The sequence below is a fragment of the Lycorma delicatula genome, chromosome 8 (genome assembly GCF_047948215.1).
Source record: "Lycorma delicatula isolate Av1 chromosome 8, ASM4794821v1, whole genome shotgun sequence".
NCBI lineage: Eukaryota > Metazoa > Arthropoda > Insecta > Hemiptera > Fulgoridae > Lycorma > Lycorma delicatula.
This window is the reverse complement of record NC_134462.1, coordinates 19,393,278-19,408,598: the sequence shown is the minus strand read 5'-3', so window position 1 is coordinate 19,408,598 and position 15,321 is coordinate 19,393,278. Positions and strand designations below refer to the sequence as shown.

General features: G+C 30.3%; 1 protein-coding gene across 1 annotated transcript in view; it reads left to right on the top strand.

The window, feature by feature from the left end:
- Positions 1-5,928, top strand: part of LOC142329577 (inositol monophosphatase 1) — a 39,354-nt gene extending 33,426 nt beyond the window's left edge. Inside the window, exon 6 of the mRNA XM_075374267.1 lies at positions 607-5,928. Coding sequence (XP_075230382.1) covers positions 607-716 — 110 coding nt within the window. The 3' untranslated portion in view covers positions 717-5,928. The remainder of the gene's footprint in view (positions 1-606) is intronic.
- The last annotated feature ends 9,393 nt before the right edge of the window (positions 5,929-15,321 follow it).

Genomic DNA, 15,321 nt, shown 5'->3' with positions numbered 1-15,321 from the left:
TATCTAACTTTTTCATGGTCTTCATTTGTTATATGGCCTAATTTGAGATGTTGCATAACATTCGATATGGCCCACTCTAAATTTTAATTGTTAAAGTTGCAGTGAAAGTTATACAAATTAAAATAAAAATCTCACACTCTCCTATACACAATCTCTGTTAATTAATTATTTAAATTAATCTTCAAAAAAAATTCCACAATTATGCAAAATATTCTCATTCTAGCCCCGATAAAAAGTAAACTAAGAATGATAAGAGTTGCCCATGAAGAAAACAATTGTGTAAAAGAATTCCATTACTCGTTGCCATAAGGCAGATGGTACTAAAAACATCTTTTGCAAATTTATTCTTGAATGACAAGATCTTGAAACCTTATGTCATTTAGAAAGGTGTGCACTTGATTTGATCCTTTACTTTCTGAGATAGTGTATAAAAAAAATTCTGTTTCAAGCATTATTACTTATAATCAAAACAACTTTTGTAAAAAGAAAATGCAGAGAACGGTTAAAACATGAAATCCATTTAAATATAAGGGTTTGGTAATCAAATATTTACTAAAAATTAGTAACTAACAAGTAGAAATGTTTAAACTTTTTATTTTGTTTTAGGAGGACCATTTGATGTAATGAGTCGTCGGTTATTATGTGCAGGTACGTCAGAATTAGCCGAACAGCTAATGAATGTTATCAAACAGTATTATCCTCCACGTGATGCATGAAAACGTAACTAATTGAAATTGAATGGATAACGATTTATTAACAAAACAAAATTTATTGTCTTCCTATTTTATTTTTGTTTAAATTTATATTTTAAAAACAAAAATGCAAAGTATATTTTTGTAACCTAATAATTAACACGTATCAACTGATGTAATAATTATATAAATATAATGCTAATGAACAAAATTAAATATCATCTTCTGAGTATTTTATTTTTAATTCATCATGTTTATTTACAGTTTTTGTTTGGTTTAATATGATTTCTGTCTAATGAGTTTTAGAATAAAATTTTGATGTGAATAAAATTTAAAAAAGAAAATTATAATTAGATTCTGTTTTAAGTTTTCTTTATGACATATACTATGTTTTTTTTCTTTATACACTAGGTTCACTAAAGCATGAAAAGGGAGATTTTTTGTTGTAATAACTGGGTATTAACATAAAAAATTATAAGATTTTATGGTTTTAATTTTGTTTTGTTTCACAATATAATAAAGTATGAAATTTGACAGAACTTTCTGTTTGAAGTGAGTGATATGATTTACTTTCGTGAAGGTTATTATTATTTAAAGAATATACTGATTTTTGTATTTTTTGTTCAATGTTAAATTTTGTTAGATTAATATGCATTTCTCATAAGACAGCACATTTCTGTCACTCTAATTAACTCCATTCTACATTTATAACTACATGTAAGCTGTTTGGTAAGGATAAATTTGAAACTTAGCATTTCGGTTTTCATAATTTTTTTTACTTGCTTAAACTTTGTTTTAACTACTCTGTTTCTGTGTCATCTTTATTTTAGCTATGTTTTTCAGCAAATTACTGCACATTAATTACATCAGCATATCATGCTTTGTCATTTAAAATTAAAACCTCCTTTGTATACCATGTTATGAGACGGTAAATAAAGTAAGAGTGAGTACTTCGAAAGCAGACCAGTAGATAAGCATTTCTTACTATTAATGGACTGTATGTACTGGTTATCATAATTCATTAAATTATATATTTATTATTTTAAAAACAAACATATATCTCCAGTTAGAGTTCAAATAAAAGGTAAGAACATTTGCCTAACTAGCGCTTTCAGAATGTGTAACTCTTGTCATCAACAAACAAATTTTACAAATTACACACAGTTAAAATAAATTTAAATATTGTTAAATTTTAAATTAATTTCATTAGTATGTATATACTTATTTTATTTTATTATTATCTTAACTTTTATTTGAACTCTATGTGATTGATATAATATATTTATTTTTAAAATAGTTGGTTTGATACAATGATATATATAATGTTTGGAAAAAGCTATGTATATGTATATAAAATGAGTGTGCATGTACATATATACATATACATATATTATACATATTATACATATACATATATTATATGTAATGTATAAATTGTAAAAATAATGTACACATACATGCACATGGACATATATATTTATAAGTATAAAATATATTAATGTTATTGGTTCATAATCTCACTTTTATTTCCATAAAAATGTTTTAGTTACCTTTATATTAACCCTTCAGCTACCTTAATCTCGACTGCAGTCAAATATGCTCTCCCTATCTAATTTGACTTTCGTTAAAAGAAACTGCTATTATATTCATTTTTTAAGCAGGTAAGCATTTTCTTTACAAAAAGAAAATGCTTAAATTTTATTGTTCAGCTCAATCCTGTATTCTATTAATGTTAACTTAGTGTGTTGCATTCTCGATCACTTATCACTCTTAGATTGATGTCTTTATTAATTTACTTATAAAGTTGTAATTAACATGTTGGCTGCGATATTTTTCTTTAATGAATGTAATTTTTGTGCCTTACAGACCTTCGTTGTCCAGTATTTGCATTTCTATTTGTGCAATATAGGTTACCTGTATCTTGTAAATTTCTACTTCTATCGCTATCAATTATCATTGATAGAATTATTTACGTTATTTAGCAGTGTTGTGAGTGAGCTGTATCTTGTTTAGGCTCTAACTGCACCAAATCTTACATCTACAGTATCACACCACAGCGACAGTAAATATTTTATCACTTCACTGCTGCACAGTAGGGAAATTGAAGTGAAAATAGGATACCTCATTATCAGTGCTCATACAGGTATAAGTAACCAGTACCGGAGCCCATGTCTAATAAAAATTATTAATGTACTAATTATCATTATTTACTATTATATTGATTACATTTTATATCTCATCATCAGATATATAATAACAATCAATAATTTCAGATTATAGTTGATTGAACTATGATTGCTGGTTATTGTAGACTCTGAATGATGGATTGATAAAGAAGTTATTGATTTGATTTAAAACAAGTTATGGTACATAAATAAATAAGCCATAAATATCACTGACAATAGCTTGCAGTGCCTATAATTATCTAACAATGACAAATAGATGTAAGCTTAATGGCTTATGAGTTATAACTTTTTCATTAATGTTCTTATAAATTTAATAAAACATATGTTTATTAGAGGTTTATATATTTTTAATTGGATAGAAATGTTTGTAATAGTTATTGTGAACTAATACAGTTCTTAAAAAAAAAAATATTTACTTTCTCATGTGCCTGCGTAAAAGTTGTAAAATTTTGTAAAAGGAGTAAAATTATTTTTAATTAAGACATTTGTGAAATTTTATCTTGATCTCCTGTTTTTAAGATGAGAAAAAATAAATGATAGCAAAGGGTCAATGCGATATTTCTGTGTATATTTTTAAGCACTACACTTTAATCAATTTTCACAATTTAACATGATTTTCATTACTTACTACTTTTTTGTATTATATTATAATGTTTTTTATTGCCTCTTGATAGAGTATATATAAATCATAGATATGAGACATATGTAATAATCTGGTGGTAGTTTAGAATTAAACTTATGTTTCTGACAACATTTTGTTTTGTTTTTCCATATGATTTCAAAAATTAGCTGTTTTAGTTAAAAAAATAAATTGAACTTTTGCAGTGCTGTATAAAACACTGTGAATTAGTTTTGTGGATAAATCTTATAGTCTATTTTAAGATTATTTAAAAAATATACATTAAAAAATTATATTTTTTTAGATACAAATATTCACAATTTTATATTTCTTTGTTCATTTACTTGTAGAAACTTGTGTATGTCTAGGCATTTGCTTTGATAGAGCAAGGGGAAACTATTAAAAAACTTGATCAGAACAGCATCGCAAAAATCTCCTCATACATGATTTTACATACGTAGTTGTTTTTCCTCATTCCAATTAGGCAAATGTCTAGAGAAGATTCTTTTTTGTTATTGTGAAGTTACATATCCATTCCTGAAATGATTTATATGATGTATCGTACTTAAAATGAAATATTTTTTGGTTTTTTTTTTTGTAGTTATTACTCTTTATGAAGTATAGCTTTGTTTAATAGTTGTCAGAATTGATTTTAGAAAATAAATTATTAGATGCTTTAATTATAGATAATGACTAGAATGCCTTTACCTGATCGGACCTTATTTATATGATAGACACTTTTTGTTAGACCTTATTTGAAAAATGTAGTCTCCTAATAAGTTCATAAACACATTTGCCATCTTACTTTTATTTACTGTATGATTATCACTTTGCAGTTTTATAAATGGAATCGGTATGGTTTTTATTTCCAACATCCACATTACCTATCCAAGGAAAAAGATATTAAACATGACAAAAGGGAAAGTGAAAAGAGAAAATAATCAATTTGTAAGCATTATGAGCTTCAGGAGATTAATTTTTATATACTTAAAATTTTTGGTTAGATATCTGGTGATCATGATAATTTCAATTGGTGATCAATAATTTCAATAAATTTTTTATTGAAATGATAATTTCAATAATAATTTTTATTATTTCTGAAAGGTGTATTCCAAGAAATGAAATATTCTATTTACCATTATCTCATCAGTTCTTAATAAACTTTGAAGTTAACCTAAATTCACATAGAATTACTGGATTTCAGGAAACCATATCCTGAATTTTTTTTCATTTGATTATACCAAAATATTGGTTTGAGGATTTTCTTAAATATTTTTTTTATTGTAGAATGAAATCTCAAGTATAATAATGAATTGCATGGATTACAAAATGATGTGTAATTAATTCTAAATATACTGCTTTAGAAATATTTATCACAACTTTTGGAACCATGAGATGTCTATTTAACTTGGTGCCATATTGACCAAATATTGATATATGTATATATTTTTTTTCCAGTGAACCTTACAATTTAATTATTATCTTTACTTTATAATCATTGTGTCTTTTATTTTATTATTATTTTGTTAGATAAAAAAACAAATAGATGAACTTTTTGTACTACGTAAGTCCAGATGTATTTTGTTTATGTATACTCGTGTGTGTGTGTGTGTGTGTGTGTGTGTGTGTGTGTGTGTATATATTTATATATATATTTGTTCTTTTTTTTGAAAATTCAAATAATTCATTACCATATTGATCACTGTGTTAATAAAATTGTATAATTATATTTCATATAAATATATATCCATATTTTTTTTTAGTATAAATAGTGTTATCAGGAACCTTTATATGAAATATTTTCTACACCTATTTGATTTTATTTTAGAATTAAATTTATTTTAATTTTGTAAAAATAAATTCTTGTTTACGTTGAATATTTAACTTAGGAGTGTAAATGTTTTCATTTCTTCGTGCTCTGCTAAAACTAAGGATGTACCTGAAAAATGAAATATATATAAATAAATATAATGTGTGTGTGTGCACGTGCGTGCGTGTGTGTGTGATGTTATACAAGTCATATTGTTATTAAACTTAGTATTAATGTTGTCATTTATTCCTGTAAGTAGATAATTGTTAGTTTTGTCTCAGCAGTTGAAAAAAATAAAACTTTTTAAAATTATGTTATATATTTTAATTGTTGTGTACAGCTTAGCTTTATTTTATAAATCATATTGGTGAATTGTTGGGTTTTTTATTTAATTTTTTTTTAATCTTGTTAGGTAATAATTATTTAATTTTATGAAAGATTCAATTAGTTTTAGATGACCTACTAAAATAGTGTTACTTAATACTGTATCTGTAATCAGATATGGTTGTATGTAGATTAGATTAAATTGTTTTGTTAGTTATTATCTGAATGTTTTTAATAATTTATTTCATTGTCACGAATTGTTATTAAAAATTGATGTGTTGTATGTTATTATTTCAAGATTTTTTAAACAGAGTTTCAATAATTTATTTAATATTTTCACATATTTCATTAATTTTTTCCCATTTCCTCCATGATCCATTTTGTTCATGTACCATCCCATTTCATTGCATGAATCATCTCTCTCTCTCTCTCTCTCTCTCTCTCTCTCTAGAGTTCATAATAAAATTTTATATATTTGCCATACTTTACAAAATATTTTTGAAAAGAGTACAAAGTGCAGTGATGCACTTTTGTGCTCGAGTGATTGTATTAGTTACCTGATTCAAAATGTTGTTTTCTTTGTGATCTGTTTCTTGCTGAATGTTTCCTGATGTATTGCTATCTGTACCGTAATTAACTGTGTTGTTTAATTAAGACCTTAAGCTTGATCTAGTTGATGAATACGAAAATCTATTTGTTATATTCGTGGTGTCCAGGTAAAAGAAGTGTGAATGACTATTTTTTCATATTTCCTTTTCCTACATATATAGTGTTTCTAATTGATCTTTCTTAGCATAAAAGCTTATTTCATTATTATTAAGAGTAGTACAGACTGGTTCTGGTTAAGCAGCTTAAAACTGAACTGCTTTAGTGGTATTTTGCTGCTTGTTTTAAAATGTAGACTAAATAAAGTTGTGACATTTAATATTTTATGAATGAAATGAGAAAATGAAAACGTAACTAACATTAAATTCTGTATTTACATTATCAAAATTGTTTATCATCATCGTGATATTCAGTTCCCTTTAATCCAACTTTCATCAGGTTTGGGCCTTGTACAAAATTTCTCCACCTGCCTCATCCATGAACCATCTCTTTTACATTACTTTTACCAGAGAGATTTGTAATAAAATTTTACATGTTTACAATATTTTACAAAATATTTTTGAAAAGAGTACCATGTACAGTGATGCACTTTTGTGCTCAAGTGATCATATTAAGAGTCAGTCATCTGATTCAAAATGTTTCTGTATGATTTATTTCTTGTTTAATGTTTCCTGATGTGTTGGTATCTGTGAACAAATTGCTCAATTCATTGATACTGTGGGGATTCGATTGATAAAATATACCCTTCAATAACCCCAAAGAAAAAATCGCAACTAGACAAATTTGGGGAATGTGGAAGTCCCTCTGCTGATAGTTCATTATTTTATAAAAGCCACGTGAACATGTGCTTCTGAAACATTTGATGTATAACACATTGATCTCTCTCTTGTTTGAAGAATTTGTCGTATTCTTTTTCACAATCTTTAACTTAGTATCAAATTCTTCATAAATTGTGCAGTATACTTCTGTATTGACAATCTGGTCAAAACATATTGGCCCTACTATACAATTACCAGAAAGCACATCATTCACTGATTTTCTCATTGTGAATTACAGATAAATGAAATCATGCCTTGGTGATGTGAAATACAGCATCAAGGTCCATCTGTCCAACAGTAGTTTTTAAGAAGCAAGTTGCAATAATTAAAATGTTTCACTTTCTCTATTCACTTAAGTTGTTACATGATATGATTTTGAATTTAAATCATGTAGTCTTATGGTAAGTCATATATTTTGCACCACTTTTTTGTAATAATTTGCATATAGATTTGTTTAAAACTTGCTAAAATTCTTTTTTGAATATCAAACCACCATTTTTAATGAAATCATATGTGCTGTTCTTTACTGGGATACTGGCATTTGGAAATTTTTTTGAAAATATTTGACATGTTTCTTAAAAGGATCCAGCATGCAATTAAGCTTCTGCTATAATGATCTTTTCGCTCTGATTGAATAAGCAATTTTAAAAAACACAGAGAAAGAACAAAACTATACTGTACTGTAGCATGAGTAGTTTACAACTGGCAACAACAGATGACATTAGTAACTTACCAACCTACATTGGCACTAGTAGTAGCAGCGTTAAAAATGACCTTAAATAACTAAAGTTCGAGCTGGCTTGGTTCATATTCCAAGAAATGTAAGTTATATTTCAAGAAAATATTATTTACTTGTGAAAATGTAAATAGATAAATTTGTAAGATTGCAGGTCTCTTGTGTGGTGTTAGTCAGTGATTTTGTTACAGGAGCTCACAACTGGCACGTTGTTATGAAATTTGTTTTGAAGCAGCTTAACATTAAACAAAAACAGCATCATGTTGAAGTTGCATTGACCTTAAAAAACTTTCTAAAAATAACCCAAAATTTATATCTAACATTATCATTTCTGGTGATAAAAACTTCTACGGCTATGATCGTGAAATCAAGCATCACTCACACTGATTATGGCCATAGAAGCAAGGCAAATTGATTTGAATTTGCGTCAATTCACAAATCATGCACCATGACTGCCTCCAGCCTACAGATTACTTTTGTGTAATGTTATGGCAGTTATCTCTGCTCCCCAGACTTCATTACATGTAACTTGTCCTTGATTTTGAACATTAAACTGAAGCTTATGGAATGACTTTCAAGAAGAGAGCCAGGTCAAATCATAGGTGATTAATGAATACCCTGATAGAGGTGAGGAAAGTGATTCCAGTCATTGAAAAAACAATGGAAACGCATTAAACATGTGGAAGGGGATACACTACTTTGAAGGAGATTGAGACTATTAATTTTTAAGATTTTTTTTTGTAGGTTATTTCCAGAGGAACTTTTGGTTGTTGGTAGGTATTATAATCATATTAAATCATAGGAGAATAAATTTTACTTTTGCAAAATCTTGCATAATAGTATTTTTTTTTTTTTTTTTTTATAAAGAAGTTTTCTTACTTTTAAATCAATTTGTATTTTAATTTTTACTTATGCATGTTTTGCCATTATATAATCAATAACATCAGTGAATAAATGCAAATAAAAAGTTACACTTTTTGCAAAAAAAATTCCATTAAGATCATAAAGCCTGGCACTAATATTGTCCAAGTTTTGAATTATTGTTTGGCAGTTTTTTCTCCTTAAGCAGATATAATATGAAAATGAAAAAAAAAATTGTATAAAGATACAGTAAAACTGCTATACTACATAATATAAATTTCTATCGAGTGATTGGGCATTAAAACAGCTTGTTATAAGAAACAATACCTAACCCATAATGAATTCAATTGCATATATACCAGGATGTGATCAACCATGACTCTTGAAGTCGTCTTCATTTGTATCCTTGAATTTCAAAGAAATTTTTATTTATGTGGCATTGGTTGCTTTCATCATTGACAACTAATAAATGACAATGTTGTTTGTTTAATTTTTATGATCTGGTTTACTAAACATTTTCGCTGCTGACATTTTAATTTATTCCACATTTTTCAATCTCCAAGATATAGTTTTTTACATATTTTTAATTTATAATTCTTCATTTACAATATAACTGAAAACGTAGACTCACTATATTTGCCCATAAAGAAAGATAGCATAAGTAAAACAGAAGTAAATATGCTTTGTTGTTTAATGTTAAAAAATTACTATGACTAATTTGTTGGAATCTAGCTTCACATGCACATGTGTTTTAAAAAATGCCTTTAAACCTCATAATGGATTACAAACTATTCATAAAATTCTGATTTATATAATAATAATAATTAAAACAAAAAAATAATCCATAAAACAGAACAGGTATGAGGTAAGATTTCAGTGACTTCACGCAATAAATGCGTGTATATAAAAATATTTATGTAAAGATACACATATATCAATAAAGTATAACGTGTGGTTATTTATTTCAAATAAACAGAAAAAATTACCAGTATTTGTTTAGTGAAAAGGCCTTAATCAGCTTTGTCTGATGAGGTTAAAAGTCCTGCTGAAGAGAATTGTAAAGTATCGGACATAAAATATCAAAATATCCGTTTTGTTGTTCGGAATAATCAGGAAGGTGGTTCCCTTCATAAGGTCTCACCTTCCCTGATCAAAAAGGTAGTAACTGGTTCAAGTGGTTCTCCCAAGAACATAAGAAAACTGAGAAACGGATCAATACTAATAGAGACTTTCAGTTATGACCAGAGTCGATCACTATTACATCTAACCAATATGGGTGGTGTAAGTAGAAATGTGGTATGTCATAAAACCATGAATACTACTAGTTGAGGAATAATTTTTTGCCGGGATCTTCTTTAGATTGACGTTAGCAAAACTGCTGAAGAGCTTCATCCTCAAGGTATTACAGAGGTGAAGAGAATAATGAAACACCTGAGTGGTATGGAAGGAACTACTCCCTCTAATTTTAACCTTCAACCTTCCCACATCACTGGAGAAAATTAAAGAAGGATATCTATCTATTGGTTAGAGTACGAGCATTCATTCCTAACCCTGGCAGTGTTTCCAATGTCAAAACTATGGCACAAGTTCTTGCCTGAACAGTAGTGGATGTGCAAAAGAACACCAGTGGGATCCCCCAGAAAGATCCTGTCCCTAAAGTTTTACCTTTGCGGATAGGGGTAAATACAGTGGTGGTAAGCCACCAAATAAGCTCCACATTAAGGGAGCCCATGCAGCCACCTCCTCTGGGATGTTGTCTGCAACTTCCCATTTTTTAAAATCTCCCCCTCCAGCACCACATCTACTGGAGAATTTGATAGAGGAACCACCCGATCCCAGGGCTTTGGATTTTCTTAAAACAAAAAATTTGAAAAAGAAAAACTGGATCACCTAAAACTAATTTTTTTATAAATTTATCTTTATTTCTGTATCCAACTAACCTTATTTATGAGCATTATTCAGTCGATTGTTAGAGGTCTTTGGTCCTGCATTGAAGATGTTTGATGAGATGAGTGTTTTTTTCACGCCCACACATGAACCATTAATAATATGCTTCTAAGAAATACATCTTACAAGATGCAGTAACACTCAAAGGTTATACCTGTGAGATATACATCTGTCTTGTGGATAGTAGAGAGGATAGTGGTGTTGCTATTTTCATACGGAATGAGGTGTCGCCTACCCTTATTCCTGCTGTTGCTGTAAAAATCTCAGTTCCCTTTAAATTGCATATCTGCAATTTGTATCTCTCACCGAACTCAGTTCAATGCGCAAGAAATGTCAGATCTCATGCAAATCCCATCACCATCACTTATAGTAGGAGACTTCAATGCCCACCATATTTCCTGGGGCTCCTCTCAGGGAAATATGGTAAATAAACTGAGACAAGAATTGGACCTTTGTCTGTTGATTGATGGGTCATACACACTCATGTCCTCATTGTCTGGTGCACTGTCAAACATCAACCTCTCCTTATGTTCACTGAATTTATTGCCTCATCTTAATTGGTCTGCTTGTGACGACCTTCACGGCAGTGACCACAGGCCAATTATTATAACCATTGGTATCAACTGCAAGGTGAATAAAAGGCCACAGAGATGGATTATTGAAAAGGTAGATTAGAACGGTTACCATAAAGCCTTCCCATCACAATATGACAATGGTGCAGATGCCCTTTATGAACCAACCTCTTTTTTGTCTCTGATACTTGACAATGCTAATAGATATATCCCACAAACATTAGGAAACCCACGACATCTTTCCGTTTCTTGGTGGAATAATGATTGCTAGAACACTAATACATGCACTGTGCAAATTTAACCGCATGCCTACAAATGAACATTTAGATTTACACCATATGGCTAGAGCATATGTCGCCGAGTATTCTTGGACGCTAGGAGGAGATACGTGGACACCATCTCACGGACTACTACCATGTCTGCTGTGTGGAAAAGATCCATACAATCTACGGATTCACTAAAATAATCCATTCTCGGACTCATTCATGAAGGACAACGCCTTACATCACTTTCTACAATGGCAAGTATTTTGGTAGATTGTTTCCGTTCATTACCTCACATCATCATACAGTAATGAATTTCAGAGATACAAATTACAGATGAAAATACCATCGTTAAACGTTGGTGATTTGGTCAGTGAATTAAACACTCCATTTTCATTCAATAAGTTGTCACACGCACTTAAAAACTCACATGACTTCTCCCCTGGACCTGACAACATTCATCTCACACCATACTAACTTGGTGCTACAACACCTATTGTGTATTTATAATAGTATATTCTCCTCACAAGTTTTCCCTGCCGTCTGGTCAGAAGCCATTCTTGTACAGTACTTAAACCTGGTAAGACAAAGGAAGCCCCTCAAGCTACCGCGCTATCTCTTTGACAAGCATTTTATGCAAAGTGATGGAGAGAGTGAACCACAGGCTCACATGGTACTTAGAGAGACATGGCTTTTTATGCCTTGAAGAATGCGGTTTCCGCCAAGGTTGTTCTTCCATTAACCATTTAGTGTCACTGGAAGCAGCTATTCATAACGCTTTCCTACTCCCCCAGCGTTTTGTAGCTATCTTCTGTGATATCAAAAAGGCGTACAACACGGCCTGGTGACGTGGTCATTCTTAACACCCTTAAAGAATGGGAAGTCAAAGGCTGTATGCTTGCATTTATCAGGGATTTCTTAAATGACCAAACTTTCAGTGTTTGTGTTGGAGATTCCTTATCAGGTAGTGTTACTTTGGAGAATGGAGTACCACAAGGAAGTGCCATCTTGTTTGCTATAGCCATCAATGGTATTACTGAATGTGTGCAACCACCTGTTTCATGTTTGTTGATGATTTTGCCATATATATTATATCCCATCCAACAGCCACAGTAGAGAGACTGCTACAGAATGCTATATCTTACATTGAAACTTGGTCCAGGGTTACCAACTTCATCTTTTCACCTGAGAAAACAAAATGTGTAATTTTTTCTTGGCTGCGGAACCGTTACATTGCACAAGTTTTTCTCAATGGAGAGCTAATTACTTTATCTCCTGATATCAGGTTCATAGGTTTGTTTTTTGATAGCCTCAAACACATCAAAGAATTAAAAACAAAATGTTCCAAACTTTTAGATATGCTGCAAGTCCTTAGCAACACCAATTGGGGAGCCGATCGATCTTGGATGTTGCGATTTTATCATTTCTTAGTTCAGATTAGATTATGCTTAGTCTTAGTCTTATGATTATTCCTTAGTCTTAGCATAGATTATGGTTGTATTGCCTACTCTTCACCGTGTAATACCACGCTGAAGATGCTAGATGCTGTACATCATGCTTTACTTCATCTTTGTACAGGTGATTTTAGTTCAAGCCCTGTCTCTAGCATACTTGTTGAGTGCGGTGAACCATCACTTTGGGACAGAAGTAACCAGTTTCTAGCATTTTACTTTGCCCATCTTAAAGGGCAACCAAATCACTCGGCTTTAACCGCAGTTTTTGTGAATCCTAATTTACAATTCTATTAAGACCATCCACGTTATACTGCACCTATGGGTTTATGTGCCTGGCAGTTACTACAGCTTTTAAATGTTGAGACCTATTTTTCCAATGTTTCGCTGTTCATATCCCCTGTGGAGAACCATCCTTATAAATTTTACCTTATCATACCTTACCTTACCACATACAATAAACCTTCACCACCACCACCTGTCATTTTTCAGTAAATGTTTAACCATATTCTCTCCAAGATAAACCCTGATGCAATAGCGTAACTGATTGATCAAAACAGAATGATATCGTTGGATGCGCATTTATTGTTAGTAGCAGCAGATCCTTTATGTTTAGTCTACCTAAAATTACAAGTGTATTTACCTCAGAACTGTACACTGTTATTAAGGCTCTGAATATTGTCAACCTAAAATACCATCATATCCTTATTTGTAGTGACTTGTGTAGAGCACTTCAAGCTTTAGAAGATTTGTACTCTTGTTGTCACTGAAATATATAATGCAGTCGCTGAGTTCAACCATTGCAACATGCAAGTGAGTTTCTGCTGAATCCCTAACTATATGGGAATTGTGATCAATGAACGTGCAGATTCTGCTGTTAAAGACACATGTAGTCAACTGTCCTTCACAACTCGTGTTAATACATGCGATTTTATTAATTGTGTTAAACACGCTTTTCGAGCAAAGTGGCAAGGTGCCTGGTCTGCTTCAGCTGATAATAAACTCCGGCACATTAAAGACACTGTGTTGGAAATCCTTTTAATACACATTTATATGTTTGTGTAATTTGTAATTAAAAATCCAGTTAAATGCAAACAGGGGGTTTTATTAAATGAGTACTAAAATGTATTAATAAATAGAAATCTTTAAAAATGTTAACAAACAAATAAACTAAATGAGAATTTTGTTCAAAACTAAATGTGCAGTTTGAAATTGAAAACATTATTCCAAGCTTTTTTTTTAATAATTTTAAACTAATTTATTTATTTACTTCAGAAGTACAGTTATTTCAGCTATACAAATTATTTTGCCAGTAATACTTAAAAATATACTGTGCTGCAATGATAGGAATAACAAGTAATCTAACAACAGCCTTCATGTGAAATATTAATGCTAAACTGATAAAATATGTAAATATTTCAGAATATCTGTTAATCTAGAGTCTGTTTTACATTTTCCTACTTATGAAAAAGTATGATACGATCTGTTTGGGAAAAAACAATTAATTTTATGTGTATATTTTCATTAAAATCCTGTAAATAAGCTATTAATATTTGTTTGACTTCAGATACCTATTTCTTCAACTGCTTGTGAATTTCTTTTGAATTTTTGTATGTTTAATATTTTTATGTAACATGTTGCACACTTTTGGAACTGTGTATAAAGAGGACTTCCTAAATAGCTATGTGTATGAATGAAGAAGCATAAAACTTGCTTCCATACTTTTTGTGTGCATTACATATATTATTTATTTCATAATTCAGTTTATCAGTTGATTGTATTTTGGTTATTCTATTGAACATGTTGACAACTATCATTTTTACCTAACTATGTTACTGCATTACCTGACACTATTTTACAACTGATGATAAACACTGGGTATTTTTCAATTTTTTTCATAAATTGATAATGTTTAATGTTTATTCATTCATTTGAAATATTATGTGCCAGATACATATTTATAGGAGACTGAAAGTGAGCTGGGAAGCCTAGTCACTTAGAACTACTAGATTTTTTTTGTTAGCATCCAGGACCACTGTTAGGTTTGCTTCAGAGGATGAGATGAAATGATAATTTTGTAGCATGTGAAAATGCTGTGCCTAACTGGGATTCGAATACAGGACCTCCGGATGAAAGGCCGAGATGCTACCACTCGTACCATGGAGGCTGGCAGAACTACTAGTTGGCAGTCCATTGAATTATACTGGAAATGACTCACAATTAATTAGTTAGTAACATGTCTTAGAAATCAGTTATATTGGCAACTATTTTGTTCCTAAGATCTGGATTGTTGAGTTTTAGAGCAGGATGGGTGTAATTCTGTTCATTTTGAGGCCATTTTCTAAGAAATGGGTTGCCTTCCAAAATTTAAATAACTCCATAACAATTTCTATGTTCTCTAATATGGTTTTAAAACAGGCATAACTTTTATTGTCA